The following is a 14,447-nucleotide window of genomic DNA, read 5'->3' on the forward strand; positions in this document are numbered from 1 at the left end:
TGAACACGCGCCTGCCCGAAAGCCGATCACTCCAGGGAATATAAGCCTTTGGAAATCTGGCATGACGCGCAAATGGCTCGCCAGCTCCGCGACTACAAGTACTCCTTCGCCTCAAGACCAGGCGACTTCGCATACTGGCTCTTAATCACATCCTTGTCCGCCTTCTCAACCACCTTCGCAAACTTCTCCCCGCTCTTCGGATCGTGCTGGAACAGGTGGTCCTGCACCAGGCGCCGCGGCGTCTCGCCCATCCACTGGAAGAGCGAGAAGTCCTGGAACTCGTCTAGGAAGCGATGGGTTAGCTGACTGGCGTTGGTGCTTAGCAAGGGGAGTGGCTTCTTACCTGCGCGGAAGATCTCCAGCACCTCGAGCGGCTCGTCGTCGCTGAGGTTCTCGATGAAGTGGCCCATGTTGCGCGGCACAATGCCGACGTCGCCTGCCATGTAATCGAAGGTTCGCGCGTTGCCCTCGGCTGCGAAGATCGTCACGCGCGCGCGGCCTTTGATGAAGTAGGACCTGGTGACGTCTGTTAGTACCGCTCTGGGTGCGATCTGCTGATTGCGAGCTGCTACGTACCACTCGTCGGCGTTCGGGTGCCAGTGCATCTCGCGCATCGCGCCGGGCTCGATGTCCAGGTGCCCTGCGGCGATGGTCTTGGAAATCGGGAAGTTCTTGCTGTCGACGATGCGCGCTTTACCGCCGCTGCCTTCGACAGGCGGGGTGTCGAGCATGCGGTGGGTGTATTGGTGCTTCGACTTCTTGAACGCTGGGGGCTTCTCCTTGTCGATGCTGTCGGGGATGGAGCCTGCAGGTATCTTCGAGTTAGCGATTTGATTGCTGCAGGTGCTTTGTCTGGAGGGTCGACGGCACTGACCTTGGAAGATGTACTTGTCCTTCTCGTGGATGTTCTCGAAGATCTCCGGGGGCAGACGGAAGTTCTCTGCCACGACCGCCTTGGGAGTGTGCTCGATCCACTCGTTAAGCAGGAACGTGGAGTCCTCAGAGAAGTTGCCGTCGTCGAAGATGAGGAGGAATTCAGTTCCGTTCTCGCCCAGGCCTTGGAGCGAGTGCGGGTGTCCTGAGGGGAAGTACCACAAATCGCCCTCTTTGAGGTCGTCGATGAAGGAACCGCCTTCAGTGTCGAGAGCTGTGACGCGAACCTCGCCTGTAGAATGTTAGTCTCCGGCTGCGAGTTTGAAAGGACCCATCGAGCTCACCCTTTAGAACGTAGGCCCACTCAGCTTCTTTGTGCCAGTGAAGCTCGCGAATGACGCCGGGCTCCAAGCGCATGTTCACGCCGGCAATCTCAACCGAAGCCGGAAGCTCGCGGACGGTGGTCTGTCTCGTCCACCCGCCTTCCTCAATACGAATGTGTGAGTCGGAGAAGCTCCTGTTGACGGTCAATGGGTGATGCTCTAGGAAGATGCAACCATGCTACACTGTACCATCGCAGGTTTGGCAGAATGCCGTGATCAGTGCTAGGAGGACGAACGAGATCTGGGTTCTGACGATCTCTGTCCTTGTTGGTAGGGCCTAGCACACTGGTGCCGTGGCCGTTGCGCTGATGCATGTCAGTGTTGTGAAGCTACATTGTGGCTCTGAACAAAACCTACGACAGGCAATGGCTGAACGCCGTCGCCATAAGTGTCATGCTTACGGTCGTACGGGTCGTATCTGTACGGATAGTGGGCAGAAGTGTCTTTCTCAAGTGGTTGCTGGTCGACAGGTGCCGCTGAGCAGCTAGATAGCAGCAATGCTGCTGACAGCAACAGGTTGGAGTTGTACATCGCTGCGACTTCACTTCAATGCGATCACAGTCTCAATGCACAGCCAAACGGTCGACGAGTGTATGAGCAACAGAAGCAAAGCTCAATGGGTTGGAGGTGATTGCAAAATGTAGCTACCATGACGCGAGCGAGTGCCGAGGCGCGTACTGACATCACTTCCAAAACACCAAGACCCAGGGTGCTTTCACTTGCAGACGGTACAGCGCCCGCTTTAGCCGTGGCCAGCTTCGCCAGGGCCTTGATTGTACGCTCAGCACGTGAGGCGGCACAATCCGCCAGGGCGCGTACTGTCAGCCGTGCGAGCCGCATTTCGGGACCAGATACCGCAGGCACCCATCATTCGCATCAAAACAAGCAAGTCGGGCATCGGACAGGCGGATATTGCGGGTATGAGGTCAAGACATCTTGGAGCCGCAGCTCTCCTGGACGAAGCTTCGCCCTGGCTGGCTTCCCCGCACGCCTCCCTGTCGGCCACCACCAAGCTCACCCAAGCAGCCGCTAGGAGTGGAGAACTCCCCCGCCACGCGATCTTGCTAGTGAAAGTGCATGTCTCTGGGGCTTGACCACGGACGAGTTCACGCGAGAAGGCTTGACAGCCACTGACTTCCACAGCACGCGAATGCCACGATAGCCGCCGTGCCCGGCGCATCCGCATGGTTGTCTAGAACCGGGACCTCAGAGCGCCGCCATTGCCGCCACCAGTGGGCCTAGACAGCGACAGGAGACCGCCGCTGCATCCGCAGCACCTACGGCGGACGTCGCCATGGCCGAGACGACCTTCCACTCTAGCGGATGGTATCGGCTCTGGCGGACTTGACCGTGCTATCAGGCCGCAAAGGCCGACGAGGAAATGTCGGAATCCGCGGAATCGCTTTTGCTTTCATTCTACTATATGAGCCGGGCAATCTCGCAACACCGTGAACGCTCGGATTCTGTCTTCGCCACGTCTTCACCACGAGACATCGACTTCGAGCTTCAATGACAAGTGACTCTCGGGCTTGGCTCCAATTTGAGGCGCCTTATCACCTGTCGAGTCGCTTCGGACCCTCCCCTACCCCTCAGTGCGAGACGAATGCATGCTATCATGGCACACTTATGCTTGACCTGAGCCTCCGTCAAGCTCTTTCTGAAGAGTGAACGAGCTGTCACCCAAAGTGATACATCTCCGCAGCACCCGCAGCACCCAAGGTCTTGTCGACCTGCCAATTGCATCCAAGGCAGGTAGCTGTGACCACTAATCATGTCACAAATGCGTTCACGAACAGCTGCGGGGTACCTCTTACGGTAGCACGCGACTTCGTAAGCCGTAGTGGCAACCTATGGCTGGAGCACGTTCGCGCCATTTGGAGTCATTCCCGCGCTGACCCCTGCCACGAAGAAGCTCTTGACCTTATTCCCTCCAGTGACACGATTCAAAATCATGCGTTGATGATGAGGGCACTTTTGCAGGTCGCGAAATCGATCAATCACTGAGCATGAGCTGAAGTGCCGATGTAGCTGATAGACACGGCGCCCAAAGCTTGTTGCTCTAGTCACGGCACGCGAACCGTACGCTTGCAGGACAGGTACGTACTCTTGTTGCTCTGCATGTAACAATGTACCTGCAGGCGCTCAATCAGAGCCGTTCGAGGCGGCTGGTGCTTGAACCATAGTATCCTCACTAAGCGACATATCTGAGGCTGGCCATATCATGTCTTACAAGCCCAAAGGTCAACCCTTCGGTTTCGACATATGAGTGACTGCAATCACCAAGTTCCCTCTGTAACCACTTCAAAAGATCTGCTTTCACCATGAAGGTCGTCGATCAGGCGATCAACGACGTCCGCACGGATTATACTTGGAACCGCGCCGGTCGTCTTGCCAAACGCGGATTGAGAGCAACACCGACGACGGCTGCTCACTACATTATCGACAAAGCTCCCATCGTCGGATGGCTGCCTCGATACAATCCAAGATGGATCATCAACGATGTTATTGCAGGGCTGACCATTGGGTACGAAGTCATTTCCGTACGTCGCTGACATTTGCTGACCAACGACGCAGGTTGATGTTGATCCCTCAGAGCTTGTCATATGCTAAGATCGCTACGATTCCTGTCGAGTATGGGTTGATGTCCAGCTGGCTGCCACCAACCCTTTACGCAATCATGGGATCCACCAAAGGTCAGTGAGACCAACACTTTCAAGCGAGCATTTGCTGAACGTCTCAAGACCTGTCCACCGGACCGACCTCTCTGTTGGGTTTGACTACTGCCGAAGTCGTCCACGATTTTACGGCAGACGGATACGCCCCAGAACAGATTTCATCAGCTGTGGCCATGTGCATCGGGTTCTACGGCATCATCGTAGGATTCCTCAATCTTGGGTTCCTCCTTGAATTCATCTCTCTACCCATTCTGAGTGGTTTCATCTCCGCCGTTGCAATTGTCATTGGACTCGGCCAGATTCCCTCTTTACTCGGAGAAGAAGGAGGTAGCGATGCTACTGCTGGCAAAATCCACGATATGTTCGCTCAACTACCCGACGCAAATGGATACGCTTGTGGTATCGGCTTCGGGGGCCTCGTCTTCTTGACCATACTCGAGAAAGCCGGCAAGCGATGGGGCGAAAAGTACAAGGCCGTCTGGCTTCTGTCCATCACTCGCGCCTTCTTGTGCTTGGTCCTCTTCACGGGTATTAGCTACGCGGTCAACGGAAAATACGGCAAAGACGATGACAGCTACTTGTTCGAAGTTGTAAAAGTCTCAGGCAAGGGCATTGTCACTCCCAAGGCGCCGCCTGGCCCCTTGATCTCGAAGGCTTTCCCCCGCAGCATTGCTGCCTTCATTGGTCCAGTCCTTGAGCATATCGCCATCGCCCGAGCTTTCGGTGTGAAGAACAACTACGTCAGCGACCAAACACAGGAACTATGCTACTTCGGCGTCACGAACGCAATCAACTCTTTGTTCCATGTAATGGGAGTCGGCGGAGCCATGTCCAGGACCTCAGTAAACTCGGCCTGCAAGGTCAAATCACCGCTTTCCGGTATCGTCACGACGGCAGTCATTCTCGTCTGTATCTTCAAGTTGACGGACGTCCTCTACTGGATCCCGAAGGCCACACTCGCTGCGATTATCATCTCAGCCGTCTGGCCTCTAATCAACCCGCCATCGACGTTCTATAAATATTGGAAGACATCCTTGGCCGACTTCATCTCCTCCATGCTCGCATTCTGGGTGTGCCTCTTCGTTAACACCGAAGCTGGCCTTGGTGCAGCGGTCGGTTTCAACATCGTCTACGTCCTGTTACGTCAAACCTTCACCCGTGTCAAGTCCATCTCCAGCAGCGATGGCAAAGAAATCGCCGAGCTCCAACAGAGCACCGACTCACCACACATCACCCCAAACACCATCCCGGACGACGTCCGTATCTTCAAATTCCACGAATCCTTCTTCTTCCCCAACGCCTACGGCGTCAAAACCTCCATCCTCAACACCATCAAAACCCACCACTCGCCCGCCTACAGCAACCGCCACGGCGCCGAGGCCGAGCGCATCTGGTCCGTCCAGGGCGAGCGCCAGGTCGCCCGCCTGCGCAAGAAAATGCACATCACCGACCCCGACAGCCTGCCCCCGCTCAACGTCGTCGTCTTCGACTTCGCCCGCTGCAACCACTTCGACGTCACGGCTGTCACGCAGTTCCGCCAGCTCGTTGCGGAGATGCGGCTGTACTGCGGTAAGCAGCTTGAGATTCGCATCGCGGGCATGTCGGAGTATGTCCGTACGAGGATGTGGCGCGCGGGGTTTGAGGTTGTCGACGAGGAGGCTGTGATTAGGGGGGATGTGGAAGCGAGCGGTGCGCCCATGCATTTTGCGAGTTTGGCGAGGGCACTCACGGCGCCGAGGGGTAGTGCGGAGGGGAGTTTGAAGGAGCGGTTTGATGAGAAGAAGGGGGATGCAGTGGAGAGGGTGGAGGACGTTGAGGAGAAGGTTTGAGTCGACTGTAGGGTGTGATTTGGGGCTTCCATTGCAATGGCCTTGTCTCTTTTTTGGAGTTTTATTCGATGGTAGCTACGTTCATGGCTTATGTTTGCATTGAGAAAAATATGACGGCAGATTTGAAGTTGAATGTCGTCCTGATGTGTTCTCAACTCATCTCATCTGAGTCCCCTAAGATACTCACATTGTTCTCAGGCATTACTGAACGCATTAACATAGACATCCACGATTTTCCGACTTCTGCACCAATGTTGTCCTCGATCATTAGCAGGCTACAACGCAATCTCTGAATGATTGATGCCAGTGACACTTCGATTTAGCCGAGGTCAGCTCAAAAGCAATTGATACTGCACGCGTGCAAGGTGTCGTCGGTATCGATGCAGCTGAAACCTTCTGTAGGGCAATATTCCCCGCCCGCCACGCGATATGAAACGTGCATTAGCAGTGCATAACCACGGATTGGCGATCTGCAATCGGCAAGTGCGGCACGCTTTTACGGTTTGAGGGGAGGAGGAGCAGCCTCGGTTCCCTCGATAGCCGCAATCCCCGTCATATCCGTTCAGCTGGATCAATGGCTCCTCTACTCGATTTCACGATCTTCGAAGGAGCGATATGAGGGGTTAGATTGAGGGGCACAGGTTTGTCAGGCCGTCTCGCTTCAATTCACCGCATCAACCGCACTCGCCGGACTAGCCGTGCAAGTTCCTGGATTCACAACCACTTGCCTGCGTCCGTCTCGCAATCAGGGCGAAGAACCATTACCATGTCGTCGCAGAACGGTTACAACACCCTCGCGCAAAATGGCTATGCTCCGAACGATGTAGACGCCGAAGGTGCGGCTCTACTTAGAAAACCTTCTGATCGAAATGGTGGCGAGACATCGCTGACTACTCGCCTGACCACCCATTTCACCAACAACGTCAGCAAATCATGGGCAGACATTGCTCTGCTCGGTTGCTACATCATCACCGGGCTGCTAGATAGCAGCAGCGTGTTCATCTGGGGAAGTTTCGTGAGCATGCAAACTGGTAAGACCACCATCGTCCACATCCAAAACCGCCTCTAATGACAACCAGGCAACACCGTCTACCTGGGCCTAGGCATTGTAGCACCCCACGACAACGACCGCTGGATCCGTTCTGGCATCTCTATCGCGTTCTTCTGTCTCGGCAGCCTCTTCTTCAGCTTCTACCACCGCGCACTCTCACCTCGCAAGCGCTGGGTCCTCGTCTCGTCACATCTCATCCAACTGGCCCTAGTCATCGCCGCCGCGCTCATGGTCACGTTTGGCCCGCATACGAGCAAGGAAACGCCTTTCAATATCTTCATCGGCGCACCCATCGCTCTGATCGCTTTCCAGGCTGCCGGACAGGCTGTCACATCTCGCGTGCTGCAATTTAATGGACTCACGAGCGTAGTCTTGACTTCGATCTACTGCGATCTGTTCTCTGATCCGGGACTCGTGGCGGGTTTTCAGGCGAATCCGGAGCGAAACCGGAGGGCTGCGGCGCCGGTGCTGTTGCTTTTGGGCGCGGTCTTGGGAGGCTTGTGGGCGCATAGTAGTGTTGGGTTGGCCGGGGCGCTTTGGACGGCGGTGGTTCTGAAGGCGGGTGTTGTCGGGGCTTGGGTGCTTTGGGCGGCTGAGGAGAAGTCGTGAGGCTAGTCGTTGATCTGTCTCGTGTCCAGACCACGGTTCTGGACGATTGAGAGATAGGCGAGAGTCGAATAAACCTGGGATCATCTGGGTTCAGAGCGTGACGAAGCACAAACTGTCAAAAATCACTCTCCCTAATTACACCGATCACTACGAAGACTCAGACGAGAACTCCTTCCATCTAGATATCTTTTTCCAGTCTGGTATTCATAAGTGCTCTCGAAAGTATGACGGTTTTCGCACGACTTGCTCTCAGCATAGTGCTCTGCCAGATCGTTGTCAAGCTAGAGATGGCCGTCATGCGGTTTGATTTGCCACAGCGCAAGCCCGCAACTTCGTTAGTAATGCATGATCCTATTTATTATTTAAATAATAGACATTGACTCGAGATCGGGAGGAATGCAAGCAGCCGCTAGCGTCAACCTTCCCGCGCCCAATCAAGTCTTCGGCGCGCCTGCGTGTAAGTGAATGACGGGATGCGATGTCTTTGAATCGCTCATGCTTGCCTCAGCAGCACATTAAGCTGCTTTGTTTCTATCGTTGTTGATGGCGACACGAGTACTGAGAGGGTATGGCCAGTGGATATATCGAATGAAAGAATCAATCGATGGGGAGATGTCAGTGGGAGTGGTCGAAGCAGAAGCAGCCTTGGATCACCAAGCAAAACTTCCGGTCTCGTGAACAGTTGAGCAGTACAGATCACGCATGGTAATGAAATTTTGAATCCCTTTACGCCCTTCGATGTGACGGCGTGCGCGTGTAGTGTCGGACCTATGGAGCGTCCAATGGTAGATACTCATGCTATCTGTCTTCGGAGTAGGGATGGGCCCAGGACAGCGCTTTAGGAAACACCTCAAACGTGCTTTACTACTGATTAGCAGCAGCTCAGAAGCTTCGAATCGACGGTTTAACGCGCTCCAATAATACCTTAAAATCCAAAATTGTTTTCTAATGACTAGCGTTCAGGTGAAAAGAATACTCAGCCAAAGCTGGAGCACGACGATTGGGCGAGACGTCAACTCGAGACGTCATACCATAACTCAGCTCGTGAGCCATGAGATCGACTCCGAGCGAAGCATTGTGGACGAACGACATCGAATTCTGCGATCTTCGCACCTTCTGTTAATAATAAGAGGTATGCAATTTCTGTTGCCATACGTTTGAGTTCTAAATCCCACTTTCGCGTTCCCCTCCGTTCCTTATGATGTCAAGATGATCGATGATCGATGCCCCTCCACCCCACACGCGCCGTCACTCGCGTGCTCCTACCCATGAATAAAATGAGAACAGTCGTTGCTTCTGTTTTCTGACCTACATTCTCTCTTCAACAAATACTACACCACTCAAAACCCTCACAACCCAACCTCTACACCTCACCAAACATGCCTCGCAACGGAGACGGTTCCGCCGACAACGTCGTCGACACTGGCGCTGGTAGCCAGGCCCACGGTGTCGCTGCCAACGTACGTTTTGAGTCACCTTTAGGAAGCAAATCTGCAAGCAATACTAATAAGTCGTACAGGACCCCGCCTCCTCTGGCGTCGACCGCAGCAACAAGGCTGCTGCTCCTCCCGCTCCTGAGAAGGGCGGGGCCATCGAGGGCATGAACGCTTCTGGCGGCGGCAACACCGCATCTGGTACGACTTCCTTCTTGAGAGAAATAGTTCGGAGCCACGTTAACCAAATCTCTCGTAGGCAGCGGAAAGGTCACCCACATCGAGCCCAAGAACTAAGGCTATCACGATACCCCAGTCATGATGATATGAAGAGTTGAATAAAAGAATTGTAAAACGGCTTCTCAAACCCGGACGAAGTCTATGTATTTTATGTAGGACCTTTGAATCCAGCGGTGTCATTGTTCAGGCAACTTTCAGCTGGAATCCACCGCCTTTCTCCTCTTCCTCGCGGCCCTTGAAGATGGAGCTGTAGTCAATGTCGCCCAAGCCAGGTGCAGCACCGCGCACAGGCGCACTCGGACTAGCATGTCGTCTCTTTTTCTCCTGGCCGGCTTTGGATGGGAATGTCGGGAACACGGATGTCGGCTTTGGTCGGGGATCCTCTTTGAAATATTTGTGGCTCAGCATTTCGCTGGCAGAAGGACGCCGCGAAGGATCGAGTGAAAGCAGGCTGTCGAGTAAAGACGCGCCAGCGTTGGTCAAAGTCGGGAATTTAGATCGGATGACGCTGCCCAGCGCGCCTTTTTGGTTGCTTGGTAGTCGTAGAGAGCGTGCGTTGGGTAGGCGCTTGAAGCCGGGCCAGGTCTCTTCTGTTGGTATACCACATAGTTCGAAGATCTGTATGTTCGTCAATTACAAAACATGGATAGCGTATCGATTCTCTCCAGCCCTCAGATGCTGGATGCGTGACTCACCTTGCTCAGTTGGTCGACTTCATTCTTCCCCTGTAGCAGCGGGGTCCTCGTGAGCAACTCGCCAAAAATACAGCCTAAGCTCCAAATGTCGATTGAAGAGTCGTATGTTGTTGCGCCGAGGAGGAGTTCAGGAGATCTATACCAAAGCGTGACAACCAACTGCGTGAGGTTCTGCGGAGGCGGGTCGCCGCAGAAGCGAGCCATTCCGAAGTCTGCGAGCTTGATCTCTCCACGGTTATTCATGAGAATGTTGCTCGTCTTGAGGTCGCGATGCAAAATCCAATGGTCGTGCAGAAACTCCACAGCGCTACCCAGCTGCAACATGAGCGTCTTGACTTCCGAAGGCAAGAATGGCTCGGCCATGTCTTCCTGTAGCGTCTTCAAATCGTGCTCGAGGAACTCCATAACAATGTATACATCTCCTCTCGCAGTGCCTTCACCTGTGACAATTTCTCGCAGCTCTACGACATGCCGGTGTTTCGCTGCGGTCAAGCATTGTATCTCCCGAAGCGCCGTCACCGGGAAACCTGCGTCTCTCGCAGTATCGAGTTTCAGTTTTTTGATAGCCACTATCTCTCCTGTAGCCTCTTCTTTGGCCCGCGACACGTATCCATAGCTTCCTTCCTCGATATGGTTGAGGCGGTCAAACCGCTCCACTGAGCGGCACGGCTGCCAAACAGGTGCCTCAAAGCGTAGCAATGGTCGTTCGGCCGCAGCACCGTCGCTCGTATCTGAGGCTCGTTCTCCAGAAAGACGTCGCCTCTTCGGAGGCCTCTCTGCGTTCTCTTGCTCTTCCTTCTCTTTTGCGACTGCGGCTCGCTCGGCCTCTTCCTCAGCTTTACGTAGCTTCTCTACCTTCAGTCGCTTCTTTTCCTCCTTCTCAGCTTTTCTCCTTGCATCCTCGGCGGCGTCCTCGGCTGAATCTGCCCATCGCGACGACATTGTTCACTTGCTCAGTGCCAGATATTGCGCGTTCGTGCAGCGCGCCGGAGATGAGTTGCGGAGTGTCGGCTTTCGAAGTTCGAAGTGACGTCTTGACTTTCGTGTTTGGGACGTCGAGATAATCTTTTGCGCGACAAGTGAATTGCTCATTTTCCCTCCCACACGTTTGAATTTCTTCGGTGCGCTATCATGAGAAGCAGCTTGTCGCGTACGGCAAGGCAGCTCTCTCGCAATGTCAACAGGCTGAGCGTGCAGCCGTGCCGAGTCTCCGGCGCAAGATGGAGCTCCACAGAAGGAGGCCATAAGTGGTCTACGCCGCTGGCTAAACAGCTGGCGGAAGTTATTACGGTAAATAATGCCTTCTATGAGTGGTAGGGTATTATATGAACGTATGCTAATCTTGTGAGTAGACTACCGGCCCTCTGCCTGTGGCTTCGTTCATGCGCCAATGCCTTACCTCTGACCTCGGCGGCTACTACACCTCTTCGTCTACAGAGAAGGACCAGTTCGGCGCGAAAGGCGACTTTGTTACTTCACCAGAAATCAGCCAAGTGTTTGGAGAGTTGATTGGAATATGGGTGGTGGCAGAATGGATAGCTCAGGGCAAGAAGAGCGACGGTGTATATCTCATGGAAATTGGCCCCGGCAGAGGCACCCTCATGGACGACATGCTGCGCACACTAAGATACTTTCCCGACATGGCAAAAGCTACAGAGGCAATATACATGGTAGAAGCAAGCTCCAATCTCAGAGAGGCCCAGCACAAGCTGCTATGCGGCGACAACAAGCTCGAAGAGACGAAGATGGGATGGCAGAGCGTCAGCAAGTACTCGCCGGACCTCAAAATCGTTTGGACAGAAGATATTCGATTCGTACCCAAGGAAGCCAGCAAGACACCCTTCATTGTTGCCCACGAATTCTTCGACGCCTTGCCCATCCACATCTTCCAATCTGTGCCGCCTGCACCGCAGAATGAACAGACTGATAACACGATTCAAACGCCGACTGGGCCTATTCAAGCGCCTCGCAGACTACCACAGGCCGCTCAGGAGCATCAATGGCGCGAACTTATGGTTTCTCCCAAAGCCCCTCACCGGCTTACGGAAGGCGAACCGGAGTTCGAGATGAGCATGGCCAAAGCCGCGACACCACACTCGATGTACCTACCTGAGACATCCAACAGGTACAAGGCCCTTAAAGACACCACAGACGCCACCATTGAAATCAGCCCTGAAAGTCAGGCTTATGCCCGAGACTTCGCAGAACGCCTTGGTGGCTCCAACCCCGTCCAGCCCGGCAGCCAGAGACCTCAGCCCACGCAAGTCCCTGGACGCCCCGTCTCCTCCGCTCCAGCACAAGAACCCTTCACCAAGCACGAGCCCTCCGGCGCCGCCCTCATCATCGACTACGGCCCGGCGTCCCAGATCCCGGCGAACTCGCTCCGTGGCATCCGCGCGCACAAGCTGACCTCGCCCTTCGATTCGGCCGGCATCACGGACCTGAGCGCGGACGTCGACTTTCTCGCACTCGCGGAGGCCGCTATCAACGGCTCGCCGGGTGTCGAGGTGCATGGACCAGTTGACCAGGCTCGCTTCTTGGGCGCCATGGGCATCCAAGAGCGGGTCGCGCAGCTCGTTAAGCAAGCAGTCGACAAGGAACGTGGTGGCAGCACGGGACAGGACAAAAGCGAGCTCACAGAGACAGTCAAGAGGATCGAGGGTGGTTGGAAGCGGTTGGTTGATACCAGTCCTGAGGGCATGGGAAAGCTGTATCAGGTGATGGCGATCTTGCCTTACAAGCCTGTGAAGCAGGGCGTGGCTAGGAGGAAGCCTGTGGGCTTTGGTGGTGATGTAAGATTCTAGAAGGTAACATTTGTATTATATATGAGTATGAGAATCATGGCTGCTAGACAGAAGGCTTACTTCATTTTGGAGCGTCTGGTAACAGTGCCGATAGCCACAAGAATTCCTGATAGACATTCGACAGTTGTATTGCCTTAACGCTGCCATTTCACAAATGTCTTGAGCAAAGCAGCTGCCCATCAACATTCTTTTTCTTGTATGATTTCGTGCTGTTCCGTGAGGCGATTCAACTTAGAGAATAGGTACTGTATATTGTAGGTCGGTTGGTGCAACAGAATGTCGCCAGCCAATCACAGCCAGCCATGGAAAGCGCGCGCCAGCGTCAAAGCGAACTTCAGCACGCCTCCCGCGGCTGCATCTGCATTCGCTATCCATGGATGCGACTCAAAATAATGCGGCGCCTTCTCAAGCCTTGAGCCAGGGCAAGGGCGGCAAGGAAGATGCCATCCGTCAACTGGCTGAAGCCTCAGCGAGCGGCGATGGGTCAATATTCTCAACCCTGACCAGTAATCCGCTCTTCACTGCAGGCTTCGGCCTCGCAGCGATGGGTGCTACGCTGAGATATGGATCCCAAGGACTCAGACGAGGAGCAGAACTTGCGCGACGGCGGTTACTGGTGGATTTGGAAGTCACAAGGCACGATCCTTCTTACCCCTGGGTTCTAAATTGGATGACCACTCAGTTCCAAAACCAACTGAAACCGACTGGACCTCGCAAGGATCTGGGCACTATGGAGTATCTTATTCAGAGATTCACGCCCGGACTGCATCATTTACAAATCGATACGACTCGTATCAAAACCGCAGGCGGCTCCGAGCAGACGATGTTCTCTCTCGTCCCGGGTCACGGAAAGCACATTCTCCGCTACAAGAACGCCTTCATAGCCGTCAGCCGCGAAAGGATTGGCAAAAGTTTTGACGATAAAGGCCGACCTTTTGAAACCATCACCATGACGACTCTCTACCATCAGCGGAAGATCTTCGAAGACATCTTCCAAGAAGCGCACCTGGCAGCGAACGAGCACAATGAAGGCAAGACCGTCGTCTACACGTCGCGCAACCAGGGATGGGATGCGTCCGTAGAGCCCAAAAGACGGCGTCCGTTCGACTCGGTGATCCTAGAGGAGGGTCTCGCCGATAAGATTCGCGACGACGTACAGGAATTCATCAACACTCGCGAATGGTACCTGGACCGCGGCATTCCATACCGACGTGGGTATCTGCTCTACGGACCCCCAGGCACAGGCAAAACATCTTTCGTTCAGGCATTGGCCGGCGCTCTGGATTTCAACATCGCTATGCTAAGCCTCAGCAAGCGCGGCCTGACCGATGACCTCCTTAACAAACTCTTGGAACAAGTCCCACCACAAACTATCGTCCTCCTGGAAGACGCCGACGCGGCTTTCAGCAACAGACGCCAGCGCGACGCCGACGCCTACAGCGGCTCGACCGTGACCTTCTCCGGCCTGCTGAACGCCCTAGACGGCGTCGCCAGCGCCGAAGAGCGCATCCTGTTCATGACGACCAACCACATCGACCAGCTCGACGACGCTCTCATCCGCCCTGGCAGAGTCGACATGACCGTGCACCTGGGAAATGCGACCGAGTGGCAGATCGGCAAGCTGTGGGACCGCTTCTATGCCCCGTATGACCCTGAAGGCGAGGGCAAGCGGCAGTTCGTCCAGCGGGCCAAGGATATGGGGCTCGTGGACAATGTCAGTACGGCGCAGTTGCAGGGCGTGTTCTTGTACAACAAGGATGATCCAGAGGGCGCTATTGAGATGGTGGGACAGTTGGCGTCGATCGTGCATGCGCAGCAGCAGAAGAAGCAGGAAAATGTATCATAGTGGCGATCT

At 54.6% G+C, this 14,447-nt stretch overlaps 7 protein-coding genes across 7 annotated transcripts; 5 read left to right on the forward strand and 2 right to left on the reverse strand.

The window, feature by feature from the left end:
- Window positions 1–92: 92 nt before the first annotated feature.
- WHR41_02295 (uncharacterized protein) lies at window positions 93–1,944 on the reverse strand (the record flags this gene model as incomplete). The annotated part of the gene is made up of 7 exons (XM_069370901.1): window positions 1,614–1,944; window positions 1,446–1,561; window positions 1,218–1,390; window positions 875–1,165; window positions 577–805; window positions 344–516; window positions 93–283 (listed from the first exon to the last, which is right to left on the reverse strand). The coding sequence occupies exons 1-7, from the start codon at window positions 1,785–1,787 to the stop codon at window positions 93–95; spliced, it is 1,347 nt and encodes a 448-aa protein (XP_069232397.1). The 5' UTR covers window positions 1,788–1,944.
- Window positions 1,945–2,588: 644 nt separating this feature from the next.
- On the forward strand, window positions 2,589–5,915 carry WHR41_02296 (uncharacterized protein). Its single transcript, XM_069370902.1, has 3 exons — window positions 2,589–3,780; window positions 3,831–3,949; window positions 3,998–5,915. The coding sequence occupies exons 1-3, from the start codon at window positions 3,578–3,580 to the stop codon at window positions 5,758–5,760; spliced, it is 2,085 nt and encodes a 694-aa protein (XP_069232400.1). The 5' UTR covers window positions 2,589–3,577; the 3' UTR covers window positions 5,761–5,915.
- Window positions 5,916–6,333: 418 nt separating this feature from the next.
- On the forward strand, window positions 6,334–7,645 carry WHR41_02297 (uncharacterized protein). The gene is made up of 2 exons (XM_069370903.1): window positions 6,334–6,791; window positions 6,840–7,645. Exons 1-2 carry the CDS (start codon window positions 6,527–6,529, stop codon window positions 7,418–7,420), a joined length of 846 nt encoding a protein of 281 aa, XP_069232399.1. The 5' UTR covers window positions 6,334–6,526; the 3' UTR covers window positions 7,421–7,645.
- A 1,061-nt stretch (window positions 7,646–8,706) lies between these two features.
- Window positions 8,707–9,788, forward strand: WHR41_02298 (uncharacterized protein). The gene is made up of 3 exons (XM_069370904.1): window positions 8,707–8,880; window positions 8,940–9,054; window positions 9,113–9,788. The coding sequence occupies exons 1-3, from the start codon at window positions 8,800–8,802 to the stop codon at window positions 9,148–9,150; spliced, it is 234 nt and encodes a 77-aa protein (XP_069232402.1). The 5' UTR covers window positions 8,707–8,799; the 3' UTR covers window positions 9,151–9,788.
- Window positions 9,200–10,820, reverse strand: WHR41_02299 (uncharacterized protein). The gene is made up of 2 exons (XM_069370905.1): window positions 9,789–10,820; window positions 9,200–9,711 (listed from the first exon to the last, which is right to left on the reverse strand). Exons 1-2 carry the CDS (start codon window positions 10,728–10,730, stop codon window positions 9,277–9,279), a joined length of 1,377 nt encoding a protein of 458 aa, XP_069232401.1. The 5' UTR covers window positions 10,731–10,820; the 3' UTR covers window positions 9,200–9,276.
- A 73-nt stretch (window positions 10,821–10,893) lies between these two features.
- On the forward strand, window positions 10,894–12,592 carry WHR41_02300 (uncharacterized protein; the record flags this gene model as incomplete). The annotated part of the gene is made up of 2 exons (XM_069370906.1): window positions 10,894–11,078; window positions 11,141–12,592. The coding sequence occupies exons 1-2, from the start codon at window positions 10,920–10,922 to the stop codon at window positions 12,590–12,592; spliced, it is 1,611 nt and encodes a 536-aa protein (XP_069232472.1). The 5' UTR covers window positions 10,894–10,919.
- A 373-nt stretch (window positions 12,593–12,965) lies between these two features.
- On the forward strand, window positions 12,966–14,438 carry WHR41_02301 (uncharacterized protein; the record flags this gene model as incomplete). The annotated part of the gene is made up of 1 exon (XM_069370907.1): window positions 12,966–14,438. One exon carries the CDS (start codon window positions 12,966–12,968, stop codon window positions 14,436–14,438), a length of 1,473 nt encoding a protein of 490 aa, XP_069232471.1.
- Between the last annotated feature and the right edge of the window lie 9 nt (window positions 14,439–14,447).

Source organism: Cladosporium halotolerans (genome assembly GCF_011745625.1).
Source record: "Cladosporium halotolerans strain TM138-S3 chromosome Unknown Sca5, whole genome shotgun sequence".
In the NCBI taxonomy this organism is placed as follows: Eukaryota; Fungi; Ascomycota; class Dothideomycetes; order Cladosporiales; family Cladosporiaceae; genus Cladosporium; species Cladosporium halotolerans.

Bases quoted from the DNA above. Each gene is read 5' to 3' on its own strand.
- WHR41_02296 (XM_069370902.1), top strand. From the start codon at position 3,578: ATGAAGGTCGTCGATCAGGCGATCAACGACGTCCGCACGGATTATACT. The intron at 3,781-3,830 runs GTACGAAGTCAT...CCAACGACGCAG, and splicing joins ATTGCAGGGCTGACCATTGG to GTTGATGTTGATCCCTCAGA. The intron at 3,950-3,997 runs GTCAGTGAGACC...GAACGTCTCAAG, and splicing joins AATCATGGGATCCACCAAAG to ACCTGTCCACCGGACCGACC.
- WHR41_02297 (XM_069370903.1), top strand. From the start codon at position 6,527: ATGTCGTCGCAGAACGGTTACAACACCCTCGCGCAAAATGGCTATGCT. The intron at 6,792-6,839 runs GTAAGACCACCA...AATGACAACCAG, and splicing joins TTTCGTGAGCATGCAAACTG to GCAACACCGTCTACCTGGGC.
- WHR41_02298 (XM_069370904.1), top strand. From the start codon at position 8,800: ATGCCTCGCAACGGAGACGGTTCCGCCGACAACGTCGTCGACACTGGC. The intron at 8,881-8,939 runs GTACGTTTTGAG...TAAGTCGTACAG, and splicing joins CCCACGGTGTCGCTGCCAAC to GACCCCGCCTCCTCTGGCGT. The intron at 9,055-9,112 runs GTACGACTTCCT...AATCTCTCGTAG, and splicing joins CGGCGGCAACACCGCATCTG to GCAGCGGAAAGGTCACCCAC.
- WHR41_02299 (XM_069370905.1), bottom strand. From the start codon at position 10,730: ATGTCGTCGCGATGGGCAGATTCAGCCGAGGACGCCGCCGAGGATGCA. The intron at 9,712-9,788 runs GTGAGTCACGCA...ACGAACATACAG, and splicing joins AAGTCGACCAACTGAGCAAG to ATCTTCGAACTATGTGGTAT.